The following is a 16,405-nucleotide window of genomic DNA, read 5'->3' as shown; positions in this document are numbered from 1 at the left end:
ATAAAATTAAAGTCATCTCTGCGCTCAGGACACTTGCAGACATCCACAAGAGAAGACAAAAGGGACATCATTCTTTTTGTGTGAGGCCATGTTCAGCACATGGTGACTTCAAGAATCTTAAAAAGAACTCGTTTGACTGTACTGAAATATCCTCCACTGTGAGTGGGCCCGTGGCTACAGATAAAGGGTTTAATTTGAGAATATAATCCAAATCCCTTAACTGGTGTAATTAACATTACCCTCCGTGATCTTGGGTCCTCTTCTCTTTAATTACAATAATGCTTCGGATTGAATACAATCACCAGTAATTACACATTAAGATGGTGAGATTTTCTTTAGGAGTGACCAGGATGTATAGGATTAGAAATGAGCTGATCAGCGGGACAGCCGAGGTTAGATTTTAGTGAGTGTATCGGTCAACGGGTGATGATGATGATGAAGCTGCCGGGTAAGAGAGCGAACAATTACCTACAATAGTATTTAGTGCAATTTTTCATGTTTTGGTTCGTCCGTATTTTGCAGGAGAATCCGGCATTGTCTGTGGCGGTGAAGACGTGTAAGAATTCAACATCAGACAGCGTCAGGGAGAAATTTCTCCAAGAAGCACGTAAGCTTTTCATGTGTGTTTGTTGAAGAGCAAGATGTGGGTGTTTGGAGCGTATGATCAAGCAGCCACCTTGTCACCTCATCTAGTAACCATGCGTCAGTTTGACCATCCTCACATTGTGAAGCTGATGGGCGTCATCACAGAGAATCCAGTCTGGATCATTATGGAGCTTTGCACACTCGGAGAGGTAAAATAACTACATACGATATTACATATGATGGTATATCGTACTCTAATATGTTTTGTTCTTTTGTGCCTTCCGTAGTTGCGTTCTTTCCTGCAAGTGAGGAAGTACAGTCTAGACCTGGCCACTCTCATCTTGTATTCCCATCAGCTCAGCATGGCATTGGCCTACCTCGAGAGCAAACGCTTTGTGCACAGGTGTGTTACCTTATCTGCGGTCTTTTTTTAAAAATTGATTTGGACATTCATGACTTAATGTCTGGAATAGAAATATAACTAGCAATACCTCCAGTATCAATCAGTAAAGTACATACAGGTAAACCCACCATGGGTGAGCTATCCCAATTTCAATGCTCACTAAATGGGGTATTTTGATACAGTAGATACTCAAGAAACATTTTCAGCTACTATTTTTACGATTTTGGGTAGTGTTGCACAAATATCCAGTTCTTATCTGCTTTGCATTAGTGGAACTATTAGTTAAATCCCTGAAGCAAAATACTGTAGGACTGTGACATTCATGATTATCGCCACCCACTGGAGACTTTTTTTATGCTTTTCCTCTGCAGAGATATAGCAGCACGGAACGTCCTGGTATCAACTGTTGACTGTGTGAAGCTGGGTGATTTTGGTCTGTCAAGGTACATGGAAGACAGTTCTTACTATAAAGGTAAGAATGCCACCTTTATGTCTTCTTCATTAGAGAGAGCGATCTGGAAAGTGACTTTGGTAAAACAGTAGCTCCCATTTCTATCTTCAGCATCCAAGGGTAAACTGCCCATTAAATGGATGGCTCCCGAGTCCATCAATTTTAGAAGATTTACCACAGCCAGTGATGTCTGGATGTTTGGTAAGTTCTGCATTATACACCAAATATTTTGTACCTGAAAAATGATTCAGATTTGAATAATAGCTGATTCTGTACACCATTTACTCACGCTAATATTTGGTTCATTGTTGCTCTTTTGTGTGGCTTTGTCTAGGTGTCTGTATGTGGGAAATTCTGATGTATGGCATTAAGCCTTTCCAAGGTGTGAAAAACAACGACGTCATTGGGAGGATAGAGAATGGCGAACGACTAGCCATGCCCCCTCAGTGCCCCCCTACCCTATACAGCTTGATGACAAAGTGTTGGTCGTATGATCCAAGCAAGAGGCCACGCTTCAATGAATTGAAAACACAGCTCAGGTATTTCTTTGATATGGTTTGAGTGGTTACAAAAAAATATATCTATATATGTTTGAATTTGTCTTGACCGCTCTGGGATATGCATCACCTTTCTCAACTGACTATAAGACTGTGGCTATGATGTTGCTCTGTTCAGTTTCCAATCCAAGCGAACTAATTACTGATTCATACTAACGCAGTAAATCTCTGACAACGTAAAGTATGGCCATATTTATTCCTCAAACTTAATCCTAACCTCCCCTGGCCCAAGCTATTTGCCGCCTTACTTAGTATATTAATTTTTTGATTTTGAGAAAATACCGATGTTTTCTTTGGATTCACTGGTGATGTACTGGTAATGTACATGCTGCTGCTTCTGGTGCAGATGGTTTGGGTCCGATTCCTGGTCAGTTGCCGGCCCCAAGACTGGATAAAACAAACAAACAAATAAATAAATGAACAAATAAACACATTTACTTACTTGATTTGATTGACCTATTTGATTTTAAAGGCAGTTTTACCTATGTGACAGTTAAGATCTCTTCCATATTTTAGACAGCAGGTGTCACTGTGGTTCTGTACAGTCAAGTAATTAATTCCACAAGACTTAACTGAATGTATGTGAGATATATAATCACATTAAACTGTGTCCCTCCCTCTTCATTACGAAATCACTGTCATGTTTAGATTCATATATGATGCTCACGATGACAGATGATGCCATGAGACTGATCAAAATGCGTCTGTCTTGGTCATGCTTAATGTTAGGTTATGCACATGCACTGTACATAGTAAAAAGAGGGGAAAAAAAGCACCACGGTGCAACACAAAGTTTCCTTGATGCACACATGTATTTTCGGTCTCCTTTCCAAGCACTGAAAAAAGGAAATAAGCGCACATTTTTAACTGCTGTGGTTTATATGAGATTTCGCCAAACCAGCATGACTCACACCTTAAATTCCAGTGTGATACCTCCGGTTTTGTTTGTTACTTTTTCTTACTCTACTACACCCAATTCCTCCGCATTGGGGCTAAACCCTGAGTCATCATAATCTCGTTGTCTTCATTGTTTGTGTTGATAGTCTTATTTTAATCCAGCTACATTGTGGACAATTTAGTAGAAGTCCAATTCATCTTGCACAAACACGGCATGTGTTTGATGGCTTGACCTAATGGTCTGAATTCAAAGTGATGCAAAACTGACAAAATGTTGATTACATTTTTTTCTTTTTTTTTTTAATGGAGTTGTTGTTGAGAGGGTCATTAATTCTCATGCAAGTCATTGGCTGGAAAAACTAATGCTTTTAAGGGTCTAGGCGAGTTTGGTTCTCTCTTGGTCTGGAAAACATTTATATCATATTATCAATTATAGGTCTTGCCTGCCAAATATGCAGCTCTCAGCTTCCCTAACAGTTTTACTCGACAGAGGACTGACGTGTGTGTGTGTGTGTGTGTGTGTGTGTGTGTGTGTGTGTGTGTGTGTGTGTGTGTGTGTGTGTGTGTGTGTGTGTGCGCGCGCGCGCAGTGGGCAGCTGCCAGGGGCTGCAGCTTGCCAACGAAAACAGAGAAAGACAGAATAGTGAGCGAGATGAGTGCAAGAAAGGAAGGCGTAAGCGGGTCTTTGGTAGCGCTCTTCTCCAGTAGTCAGACTTCTTTTTCTTCCATTGTGAGACATGTGATCTTTTTTTTTCTGCTGCTTTATAGCATATTACTGTTAACCTGCCAGAAGAATCGTGTTTTGTCTTGTTAGTGATGGAGAAATTGTTGCGGTTGTTCAGCTTGGTACCCCAGTGCACCTCATTAGTGGATTTTATTGGCTGTAAATGTTGAGTGGATGCACTGCTGCAATTATATTGTCCCGCTCTTGAGGTAAAGTCTTGCCTTCTTTGTCTTTCTTTTCAACAACTAACAAATGTTGTGACGTGTTTGCCAATTTACTCCAACTGAGGTACTGTATTTAGTGATTGCCTTATGCTGCGTGTATTAAACAAAGATGGCTACTTTTTATACTGTTGAATTTAGGAGTTGTGTGGCCCTTTTCTAAGCAATGGGGAAAAACTGTGGTTTCAACATTTCTCTATCATCAAAGCCTGTATCTTCGTATAAACTGGCAAAATGTCCCAAGATGTGCTGAGGGGTAATGCATTTTCCTCCTCTTTGGCGTCCTTTGACTATATGTAACAAGAGAAGGCATTCAAACTAAACCGTGATTAAACATTCAGAGCATCTGCAATCTGAACAAGTTCTAGGGATTATTCATGTTATTTAAAGTGTTTCTAAAAGTGAAATCGGGTACACATCTGCAGTACCAAAGATAGAATTTTGAAATTAGGGTGTCTTTGATTAGTTTTGTTTTTTCTTGTGATACACATTTTTGTCCGTGTCAATGTGTGGATTTTTATTGAAGTCATTTAAAGTTAAAACAAAGCAAATGAAATCAAATCTCTTGTCCTTGTACGTAGAAAAATGGTATTGCTAATGTATTTTGCATTACATACAGTCATAGATTTTAAGCTCAGTACACTTTTAGAATATGAGAGGTGTATAGGAACAGCATTTTTAATTTACGCTGTCCGTTGGTTGCCACTAGAGTTTACATTGGACAGCTCTCAGGTGAGAACAGCATAAAAACAAAGTTGGGGTTTCTGACAAAATTGAAGACTCAGCTTTCCCCTTGGCCTGTGTAAATAAACAGACCTTGTTGTTCCAGATGGCGGTGTGGTGTTGGTGGGAACGAGTGTTCATGTTGCTAGGAGGTGAAGTGATCATCGTTGCACCTCCTCAATGATTTGATTTGCTTGAGTGAGGCAGGTTTATGTAACGCATTGATTTAGTTAGATAAGCTTAATGTAAGGAATTAGTGAGAAAGCTTGCTCATGACAAAACACAGACCGAACCTAAAAATGATGCTCACCCATAATGGCTGCCTAAAGAATAAGAATGTAGTAAATATAATTTCTTGTTTTTACAATGTATTTTATTTTTAAACCTGACTGGGATTGTCCCCACTGACTTACATAAATGTGCATTCTAATGCGAATAAAGAACAAGGCCTGCCAGCAGATGAACTTAGACAGGTGCAGTGACACGTGCAAACACACATGGCCGGAGACAACAGAAAATGTGGGGGTGGGGGGTGATGATGATGATGTTTCTCAAAATAGCATTTAGTCTTGTTGAGGGCATGAGTGTAGAACATGCACCCAAACGTCCAACTACCCGAAACATCATCTCTTCTGCTCCTCTGGGAATCTTTCTGATTTTATTTATTTAGCATTTTTCCCCCCCGAACTCAGTAAGAGCTAATGTAGCAAGGAAATTGTATTTGTGCACACAGTTATACGGTAAGATATGAAAAAGTTAACATATCTGAAGCTGATTGGTTTAACGTTAAGATACGGTGATGAATGTTTTTATTGCTCTCTTTTATGGAGTCAATGTTCTGTTTAATTAAGAGGTGCGCTCATGTGGAAACACGTTTCAAAGATTGCTTGACTGTAAAGGTGCATCACTTATCGCTAGTGTTTGTACGGCGGTCCAGTCTTAAAAACCTGATTATTGTCGATCGATTCGGGTGCTATTATGTTTTTCATTACGCTTGTCATGTTTGACAACAAAAAGACAATCGTGGGGGACTCAACCAGATAGATTGGACCAAAACTCTAAAGTACAGGTTTCCTCTCAATTGCAATACTGGATTATAATACTCCTACTGCCTGAGTGCAGCCGTTACCATGCAACCGAAACCCTTCTCATGTTGTCTTTCCTCCCTTTTGACAGTACTATTTTAGAAGAGGAGAAGGCCCAGCAGAAGGAGAGGAACAGGATGGAAATGAGGAGGCAGGTCACTGTATCTTGGGACTCGGGAGGGTCTGATGAGGCACCCCCAAAGGTAAGTCAACCACTCGCTTGCCTTTGCTTCAGTCTTCCAGATTCATTTCACATGACTGAGTGTGGAAACATAGAGGAAAACAGTGAATATATAGTTTGAATCACAGCTGATTCACTATTGTGACTGACTGGCCTGTATTGATGCCGCTTCCTATAATGCTGCTCCTTCACCCAATTCACGACTCAAAGTGCAACGTATGAGATTCCGATCAAGCCATTTTTCTTTACACCACCGTTTCCTTCAGTACTGTAACTGGAAAATGTGACATTACCACTTGCACTTCATGAGTCAGAAAACCTAAGCCCGCCTTCCACGAAAACCCTCCCAACTTGTTGCCCCAGCTGCTGGCTACTTTATCCCTGCTCACAGCCATCGTTCCCCTGCTGTTAACATCTGTTAACTCCCCCTTATAGTTTTAAATACAAAGTCATAGAGTATGTCATCAATGGCTTCACTAATGCATATGCGAATGCTACCCTGACTGGTGTCTGTTTAGTTCTTTAAGTTAACCAATCAAAGGTTGTTAACAGTCCACTTTTGTCATTGATTTAGCCTCTTCCCCATGTGTGCATTCCTCCCACACACCTTTGATATTTTCTATGCGCTTGTGCCTCCTCTTTCTTTTTTCTTTCTGTTGTGTTTGCAGCCCAGTCGTCGTCCTTCCCTGCAGCCCACCTTCAGTCTGGATTGTCTGTCCGCTTCCCCTCTACACCATTGCCATCAAAACCAGCACTTTGCCTCACAGCTTTCCCTCTGCCTCGGACATCCTCCTCTTTCACCTACCTGCTACTCCTCTCCCATACCGCCTCCCATTTCATCACTCATATTTTCCCATCATTGTGCCACTTTTCCTTCTGAGTCGCATCTTTTTCACAACAAAACCGTCATGCGATCTTTGAATCACAGTTGCTCTTTCTCCCAGCGCCACACAAACCCAGGGTCCAGCGTCCACCTGCAGTCTCATGCTGATTTCTGTCCTCGACCTAAAAATTCAGAGAGCCTGACCAAAGGCAGCTGCGCATACAAAACAAATCCCCCTTCTGAAGACCACCCGCCCTGTTCATCCCACTCGAAAGCAAACAGCTCCCCTTTCCTTGTAGGACACTTAAACCAACTCCCTTCCCTTCCTACTTGCAATTCTCAGAGTTTTGTCTTGTCAAATGCTTTGGCCTTCAACCTCCAGAACGCCACTCTCAAGACAAATTCCAAATGTAAAAGTGCTCTGTTGCCCAGCTGCCCAACTAATGTTACAGTCCACCTCCAACCTGCCTCTAACCTCCAGCCTCAGTGTGCCAGGCCCCTGCATCCCCATCTTGCTCTTCCACACTCTGACAAACCAATCCCAGTGCCGTCTGTTTGTACTCTGTTCACCAATGTTCCTCATCCACCCGACCAAAGGCCAGGCCCTCATTGCCTTGCCTACACATCTCGTCTCACCTCCTGCACGCTACCTGCTCATAGACCATTGGAGGCAGGTTATGCAGTTTTGCAATAATGTGCATTCCAAAACTACTACTGACTTGCTTATAGAAATGCATTCTAAAACATTGCAACATTCCCTTTAAATCAGGTCAGTGACACTGCAAGTACAGTATATACCTTACATCTCTATCAATCTCTGCTCCTTTTTTTTTTCAATTCTTTTTTAATTTTTTTTTTTATTGTGATTTCACAGGTCCATACAGTCAATGAAAGAACAAAGCATACAATTCCTTTATACATCTGATATTACATTAGAGTAGCGCAATTTAAAATAACCAAGACTGAAATACAGACTCAAATGAAACAGAGCAGAAAGAGTAAAGGGGGGGGCACAGAAGTCGACTTTAAACAAATGATGGTCGTACTGGCGTGATATACTTCATCCATCTTTCCCATCTATTCAAAAAAGTTTCCTGTTTCAATCTCAAAGCAAATTATTTGTAGGTCAATGGAGTGACTTTGAAGAAGAAAACGGCATCGCTGTGAAGTCGGCATGATTGTGCTCAGCCTGCCAGCGTGCTGCTGATTGACCTTAGTGGTGTTTCATCTCATGTCAGTTGTTTATTTATGTCTGTGTTAGGCTTTGCGTTGATGTGCCCTCAGATTATCACCCCCTATGTTTAGCTTGCTCAGAATGTCTTTCCAAATCCTCATTCCACTAGCCTTACAAACCTGCAATCATTTTCGAGATGTCACATATCAAATTAAAATATGGGAACAAACGTTCACATCAATGTGGGCAGTTCATGTGACTGTGTCCCACACCAGTGAACCAACATTGAAGAACAAAATCATATTAACTTTGGCTGTCTGCTAGCCAGCACATCACATTCAAACCGTTTTACAGCCACATTTCAGACTGGTTCTAAGTCTTCGTGACATGTGTTTGTGGCAGCAATGTTTCTGTATGTCAGCCCAGCACTTTCAACTTTATAGTGATCAATGTGTCTGTGTGCCGGCAATGAATTCTGCCACAAATCTTCTGAACTGCTGCTCAACACTTTTGTTTTCTTTTCTTTTTTAAGATATGCTAGGGAATGGGAAAGAATTGGGACCCTTTGTTTCTCACAAAGACCTTTTTAGTTGTTGGGGGGGGGTTCCCACCAAAACGGAACACTTTTTTGCAAACTGTCCAAAATTGTTGACCTTTAAGTTATGTATGTGCAAAAAAATGACATAGGTTAGGAATACATCATCTACATTGTTTTCAAGTTTACGTTACGATATGCACGTTACCGTTCAAAACACATTCATTCGTCTGGGATCTAAAAAGCGTTTGCCTGTTGTGTGCTGTTTTCAAGCTGCTACCGTCATGCACCAGTAGATGGTGGTCTTAGCAAATCTGATTGTGTGTGGTGCAAAAGACAAATGACTTGGAATGGCCGTTTGCAGCTGTAACATCACATGCCACCATGTCTTCCTTCACTCACAGTGAATTTTTATAACTCTAAAATGCATCTAACGAGCCATCTTATTGTTATGCTTGTTGATACAGCTTGCTGTGCTCTCAGCCTCTGGTTATTCTCTGCTTTATTTGGCATTTATTTGGCAGCTAATAGCTTGACAAACTGGGAGCTTTGTTTGTTTTTAGCATTAATGACCCAGTGTCCTGTCCTCTAAAAATTATTTCAGGTATAAAGTCGATTAACATGCATTGTAACTACAGACTGTATCTGCTTTATCTTTTCCTCTCACCATAGCCGAGCAGACCAGGTTACCCCAGTCCCCGCTCAAGTGAAGGCTATTACCCCAGTGCCCAGCACCCCGGACACTACCAGGTATGTAAACTGCTTCTTCCTCAAGTGAACTCTGCAGAGAACGTGGTTCATTCGTTATATTCTACATATATTCATTGCCTATTCCTGTCCTCCCTGCTTGCGTCAGATGGCAGGTTACCCTGGCCCTCACACCCTTCCGTCAGTGCCCAGTGCCCTTTACCCCCCGCAGGCCACAATGCTGGAAACGCATCACGCCCACACGCACCCGCGTCACCATGTCCATACACACTCACATGTACAGCACCTCCCTCAGGCACATGGACAGGACATGGCACATTGGGGTTCAGCTATGGAGGTAAGAGACCAGCTTTTGTCTTTAATCTTGTTGGACAGAGCAAATTACTCCTCTCATGCCCGAGAAACATCTTACGGGTGCTCCATCATTGAAAGCAGAGAGAAACATACTCCCCGCAAAGAGTTGGAGACATTTGGCATTTGGTAAAATTTCAGGATGAACTTAAAATGCTCTTTAATCTTTTTTTTTTTTTCTTTCAACTTTTGACTACATATTTCCAACAGTTCCGTGTTTTAGGACTTTTTGCACCACTTACTGTTCTCTAACAAAGAGCTGAACGGCTCCAAAATTGACAACAGGTTTTTGATTGAAGAATGCATTTCCTGGATCAGTTAACATTGGTATATAGATAGTCATCTGCATCATGCTGTTCCTATTTTGACATCATGAGACAAAGATTACCACCTGCAATTGATTATCACCACGTCACCATTGCGAGGCTTCAAACAGGATGTTCTAAGACTTGGCCACCGAGCTTAATCAGAATCAGAAGAAGATTTATTGGCCATCTATCCAAAAAACACAAAAGGAATTTACTTCCCAGTTACAACCCGTTCAGAGGAACATAAACAAGACAGAAATAATTAGCATGAGGAGACGGAACAAGAAGTCTGGTGGGTTGCTGTTAATGTCACAGAGTGTCATCAGCAGGCTTCAACAGAGATACAGATAGACTGGAAGAGTTACAGAAAGGCACAGATGTGGACATCCTTGGAAATGTTTTGGTCCATTCATGGATCAAATGCCTGTTGTAAATTTTTCTGTGAAGCTTTGTGTTAAAGAACGGCAAGTCGCAAGGGCAAAAAGAACTGTGACATGGAACAGTTAGAAGGGGTTTCAAAAGTTTACAAATGTTCACCTGTTAATAGTTGATTTTGAATTTTTACTTCATCCTAAAATTTCAACCAAAAGCGGAATATGCTGAACTTTTTGTGAGTAGTGTGCGTTGATGTGGCATTGATTTCTGAATCACCATCAACCCATACATATCCATTTGTTTCATTGTCTGCCCACTGTGTTGCTGCAGCTTCCCATCAGTTTCCTGTTGGTTTTGTGTACCTTTATATATTGTATATGCATGTGTCTTCATTCATTTGTCCCTATATTGCATGTTTACTGTCGTGCACCGTCTTTTTGTGTGTGTGTGTCTGTGTGTTCGTCTTTTGCGTGCGTGTGGCGTCTTTGTGGATGTCTGTCCGTGTTTGTGTGTAGGACAGGGAGGTAGACATGCAGCAGTGTGTAGGCCAGCAGTGCTTGTTAATGGAGGAACAGCTGATGATACAGCAGCAGCAGATGGAGGAGGATCAGAGGTGGCTGGAGCAGGAGGAAAGGCTGCTGGTAACACACAGCACACACAGAGTAGAGAACTTTACAGGCCATGTGTGATCAGGTTCTTTCAACCTTTTGCTTCAACTAAGAATATTGGTATAATAAAAGACATGTAATGATGTGTCCATGACACTCGATTGAGTATGAACTTCAGATGCGTTATTGACACCTGCATGGAAAAACTGTTGCTTGCATTTGTTTCATTTTTATTTATTGTCTTTGTTGTTGTTGTGGTTGTTCCTGCTCCCAGATGCTTGTTTTTAATTTGCTAAAATTCATCACCTATTTACAAACATGCTCACATCTGACAAGAAGTACTGTACTGCATTTTTGAAGCAGTCACTCTGGATTTTAATGCAGAGTCATAACAAGCAAATAACCCCCAAGGCATATTAGTTGGTGAAGGAGACTTTTATCTCCTTAAATTGAACATTTAATTTTTCCTGAACGAATCTGCTACCGAGCTGCAGTTAACAGCTGTTACTTTCTGCTGACATTAGCCTCTCTGTTTTTTAGCAGCTCAGAATTGCTCCTAATTTGAGGCATTAAATTCCTGTTGGCGTCATGGCAACTAGCTTGAAAACAGAAGACGCTTGTTCACCTCGAACTGCTTTAATTTTAGGCTCTTACGGTTAGACCTATAAGACAGTGGAAAATTATAGGCTTGCTTCTTTTCCTTTTAAAGATTATCTTCTCAGTGGTACAATTCGATTCTATTGTGCCTCCTTCTGTGGCACGCCTGTTGTTACACTGTATGCAACTGTGGTGAAGGGCTGTCACTCCTAGTCAAAAATCTAAAGCGTACTTACACAAAAATAACAATCAAGCAAGGAAAAGTTCCGACAGGATGTTTCAACAAACGTGTGTGCGTGCGCATGTTCGTGTTTGTCTGCGTGTGTGTTTGCAGGCAGGTGGGGCCCGTGTGAATTCCATGCTAATGATAGTCTTAGAGAATCTGACAGTCCAGTCAACACACACAGAACCAGTCAGCGACGACACACAAGTTCCTCCCCCAAAAAAAGTGTGTGTAGTTTTCGGTCTGGTTTTATAACGCAGCACCTTCAGGGAGGGGTGAGAAAGAGGCGGAGGAGAAAGATGGGCTTTGGGGGAGAAAGTGGTCGTCGTGACCGCTCATTGGCAGCGTGCTCCATCCCTCCTCTCCTTTCCAACTCGTTCTCCCTCTCCGGGCTTTACAGTCATCTAAAAGTGTGCTGGAGGTTTGGATGTGTTCTCCACCACATAAACCTGCTGGCACACACGCGGATACAGATAAGAAGACCTACACATATATGAATTCCATTGCTATGCTGGTCTTCAAGTCCTGCCTTGGACAGCTGGTAGGCGGGAGGAGTGGGATTTTATCTGTACATGTCGTAGGTGCTCTTTGTTCAATTCGGATGACATTAGAAAGTCGTGGTAAAGTTGCTTGTTGCTACTGATTTATTGGAAGTGTTGTGCTTGAATCCTGTCAGAGGTATCATATTGAAGTGCTTGCTGTGCCCAAGATTTTTTTTAATTGTTTAAACTTCAGGTGAAATGTTGTTAGCACTCTCAGTCGTCTGGTGACGTCTTGACTAAAGACTAATTGTGTTGAATCACTATCATGTTTGTTGACTGTTCACTGCAGTCTTATTTGAATGCTCATTTGGTGATAACAATTTTTTTTTTTTTTGGTGGGGGGTGGTGGTGATTGTTGTCATTTTTATTCACTTAGAAACCAGAAAACAGAAGTTCTCGTGGGAGTCTGGACCGAGATGATGGAGTACTGCAGCCACCAGTAAGTCGTTCCCGTTTTCTGCCTCCATCAAACTCTGTGGGGGTTTTTTTCTGTGTTTTTTCTTGTCAGCAATGGTATGACAGGATTAGTGTTGTAAAGGAAACAATGGTCCTGGAGGTTCCATCAGCACTCAAGACAGTTTTAATGGTTATTGTCTTTGGGAGTGGGGTTTCCAGTTGTTCTTGATTATTTATGTTAAAACCAATACTTCCAATTTCTATCAATGCTAAGGCATATGTTAAAAAAGGCACACCAACAAATAAAATGTTTACAAAAAGTATCGGCAGTCGTATGCGCTATACTGCAGCAGTCTGACACATTGTTTTGTTTTTTTTTCATAATCTTTTGTCATTGCGTTAAATGTTCAATGTTAAAGAATGAATGCTAATACTGATATCAAACATCCCTTATTGAATATATACTGTAACAATGAGGATGTCTCAATTAAGTCACAAATACTCCGTGTGAAATCTGGACCTATTTAGTTCAGGTTGGTAAATTGATTCTGCCATCTAGTGGCAAATAATAGCATTGTTGTGCTTGCCACTATATCTTGCTGAAATAAATAGATTAACAAAGATACAACTATAGTAAATAAATGATCATTTTTATACCGGTTAAATTAAATTGAATAATTTCCAGTGGCTCACCTGATGGTCTCTCATGGCACAATTGTGCCATAGGAAAGTGGTGGGGAATAACTGGTAAAAACAAAAAGAAGTCGTCTGAGATGACCGAGTCAGGTTCTGGTTGGTCTCACAAAAAATTGGCGGCAGCATGTGTTTCTTTTGATTACAGCAAAGGGTTGCGATCCTGGAGCAGGAAATAACCCATTTGTGCTGGGGTCACCAATGAGGGGGTCAGTGGATTCCCACATCACGGGTGGTTATTAATAGAAAACCATTGCATAAACACCAAACCGTCATCTCTGCACTTCTCTCTTTTCCTCTGTTGCCGCACTCTTGTTTGTTGGGATTCTGCCTAAATCCGGCCACTGTAAATACACCCTGAAAAAGGCAGTTAAACTATTTCGAGTGTGAAGCATGGCGTCACAGGAAAATCCCACATGGGTGGTTTCAAGTAAAGCCGTGTTCAGACTTGGCGTGAACACAATCCCTTAGTGATGAGGTCATTGGTAGGCAGCGCCAAGTTCAGGTGTGATGGAGGACACACAGACTTTAATCAGTAACGCTCTTTTTTTTTATTTGCACCCGAAGCCTGGTGTAGATTATTGTATCTCAAAGGGGTACACAAGATTTATAGTCATTGGGCCCCCCACTTAGAATTTGGTGCTCAAGGCTCAGTTTTATTAGACACATTCCCATTTTGTGGTTTTTATTATCGTACTAGCATTCTGTATTGTCCCGTTTGCATATTTAAATGCTGGAGGAAAAACCTTGAAGATGCCTCCAAGATGAATTTCAATTTACTACATTGCATAATGTCTGGAAGGTTTTCAAAAATGGCGATGGATGTAAGTACAGTAGATCAAGCCCTTTTCCACAGTCACAATTATTTAGATTCTTTTTTGAATAGGAAATTTCAGCTGTCTGGTCGTGTTACTGTCATACAGTAAATGAATACACTCGAATAGACCATGAGACACATGGGCAAGAACTACCCCCCCCCCAAAAAAAAGGGCATGAAATGTTTTTGTTTTCTAGATAACGGATAAAATCATTTGATATGTCAACATTCATAACGCTTACCAGTAAGAGGATTTTATTTTTTGTACTGGGAGACATTGGCCTTGCACCTAATGTTGCCCTTGGCAACAGAGATATTTCTGTCTCTGTAATTCATCACACTGTCTGACCTCCTCCTCCCATAGAATGTGGTTTGTGGTGGGAAAAATCTCCCTGCTATATGTGGGGATTTGTGTTACTGTAGTCAAATATTTTGGGGTGTCTGTGGTTGACAACCCACAAGTCTCCCATTGCAAAAGGACTTTTTTCAGCCATCGCTTTTATTTTCTCACACAGAAAAGCCAAATAAGTGACTGAATTTAAACTCCTAACTTGACTGGCATCAGGACAAAATTGAATTGCCTTATTTTATGTTTGCAACCAACAATTCGTCAAGGAATGTGCCGGTGTTCTTTGTTTTGTGCGTATGTATGTGTGGCCACATGTTTACCTTCATGTAACAAGGTGACAGACCACACGCACAGACACACGCACACACACCACTGCTAATGACAAATAGAGACTGAGTGTTGTGTGATTGGAACATTCAGTTGCCTGCTTTACTTTTCTTAGACACAAAGTCTCGCTTGTAAAGTTGTTTAATTCCCTCTCAAGCTTCCACTTGCATGTACATACTTGCTAACCCAAAGTATTGTTAATGTGTTTGTTTTTGCAGACGGGAAACCAACACATATACCAGCCCGTTGGCAAAGCAGGTAATAGACAGCCCTGTAACCTTTAAATTACAGTGCCGCAACCACAGTTTTTTTCCTCGCTTTCTATTTAAACTTCTGATGTGCGCATTGAAATCTGTCGTGCTTTCTCTTCCTTCGTACAACTTTGGATTTGTTTCCATCCAGCAGACAGTTTCTTTATCATGTAGCCTGCACTTTTCAGTGTTCACAAGTGCTAGTTGGAGCAATGTAATTCAGTCTCTGAGGAGGAGGACCCCTCATCTTGTATTTTTCGACACGCCATGCCATTGTTGAATCCAGTGAGATTCCAGTATACACACTTATAAAATTAGCATGCACTGGGTCTACTGTACTCCAGAACTAAGGAGATGTTGTTTCCTGCAGAGCTCGTGGCCCCCCCGAAAAAACCACCACGACCTGGGGCCCAGAGCCAAGGGTGCAGTCTGGCGGGTCTGAACACTGCAGACGGCTACAATGATGGCGTGAAGGTACACAAGAGAGCTGCAAATGTGCAAAAAGCCTAAATCTAAAACACATGAACGTGCAATTTATTGATCATTTGAATGTCATCGTGCAACAAAACCAATACCGTTGCCTAATATATACTATACGATGCATGTTTTATGGCTTCCGAAATAATATCTTCTCTTCTGGTTTGCATGCTCCCACTCTCCCTCCTCTTCCTCCTCCTGTACTCTGCCTTACTGACTCCCAGCCCTGGCGGGTAAGCAACATATTGTGTGTATCTTCTTGTGCATCACACAACACACATTTATTTTGCACTCCTCTCCTATCGATTCCTTATTTCTTTCCCGCTCTCCCCTTTTTGTGCACTCTTAATACAATTATTGCCCTCCCACGCGAACATATGTTAGTTAGCTTCCTAGCTAGTTTCCTAACTTTTACTAAGAATATTACGGTAGCTTGATGCCACACTGAAAATGCAATCACACAGCTGTCGGTTTTCAAACAGTCGCCAGTGTAATGTGAGCAGATGGTGTTTCTTGTCCTCTTTGACTTGCTGTCCGGCATATTCTGTGCCCACCTGTTGTCTTGCTGTGTGCAATGTGGTCCGTCAATTGCATATCTGTTTTCATTTTGAGGTCCCCTAAATAGTAGCCATAATACTCAGACTTTTTTATGCTATGTCTAATGCAGAGAACAAGAATGCGCATAGAAAAGGACTTGAATTAGATTCGGCTGCATGATATAATGAGTCACTTTCAAATTCCAAGACTGTGTGGTTGTGTTAAGATGCCTTAGAGCAGGGGTCCCCAACCGCCGGTCCGCGTCCGCGGGTCATTCGGTGCCGGGCCGCACTGAAAGAATAAATAACTTACATTCCTTCCGTTTTAGTCATTTCGGAATCTGAAAGAGGTTTTATTTCGAAAAATGACCGGATTCTCTGTTATATCAGTCTATCACTCTTGACGCAGGTGAATGCGCGCTTCTCGGTCACGTGATAGGTTACTGCATAAAAAACAAACATCTTTGAAAAGTTTTTTTCGGGAAGGG

General features: G+C 41.5%; 1 protein-coding gene across 13 annotated transcripts in view; it reads left to right on the top strand.

The window, feature by feature from the left end:
- Nucleotides 1-16,405, top strand: part of LOC109517642 (focal adhesion kinase 1-like) — a 47,434-nt gene that overhangs the window by 26,472 nt on the left and 4,557 nt on the right. For 9 of the 13 annotated variants that reach the window (XM_019872936.1, XM_019872929.1, XM_019872928.1 and 6 more), the window contains 14 exons: nucleotides 523-607; nucleotides 694-794; nucleotides 873-988; nucleotides 1,360-1,460; nucleotides 1,551-1,640; nucleotides 1,774-1,978; nucleotides 5,738-5,849; nucleotides 9,032-9,109; nucleotides 9,216-9,404; nucleotides 10,617-10,742; nucleotides 12,448-12,510; nucleotides 14,872-14,911; nucleotides 15,275-15,378; nucleotides 15,606-15,614. In XM_019872936.1, the coding sequence (XP_019728495.1) occupies nucleotides 523-607; nucleotides 694-794; nucleotides 873-988; nucleotides 1,360-1,460; nucleotides 1,551-1,640; nucleotides 1,774-1,978; nucleotides 5,738-5,849; nucleotides 9,032-9,109; nucleotides 9,216-9,404; nucleotides 10,617-10,742; nucleotides 12,448-12,510; nucleotides 14,872-14,911; nucleotides 15,275-15,378; nucleotides 15,606-15,614 (1,419 nt within the window). The remainder of the gene's footprint in view (nucleotides 1-522; nucleotides 608-693; nucleotides 795-872; nucleotides 989-1,359; nucleotides 1,461-1,550; nucleotides 1,641-1,773; nucleotides 1,979-5,737; nucleotides 5,850-9,031; nucleotides 9,110-9,215; nucleotides 9,405-10,616; nucleotides 10,743-12,447; nucleotides 12,511-14,871; nucleotides 14,912-15,274; nucleotides 15,379-15,605; nucleotides 15,615-16,405) is intronic. The other 4 variants (XM_019872935.1, XM_019872930.1, XM_019872940.1 and 1 more) reach the window with 2 other exon arrangements.

The sequence above is a fragment of the Hippocampus comes genome, unplaced genomic scaffold (genome assembly GCF_001891065.2).
Source record: "Hippocampus comes isolate QL1 unplaced genomic scaffold, H_comes_QL1_v1.1 scaffold242, whole genome shotgun sequence".
In the NCBI taxonomy this organism is placed as follows: domain Eukaryota; kingdom Metazoa; phylum Chordata; class Actinopteri; order Syngnathiformes; family Syngnathidae; genus Hippocampus; species Hippocampus comes.
The sequence above is the reverse complement of the archived record's forward strand: the minus strand, read 5'-3'. Positions and strand labels throughout refer to the sequence as shown.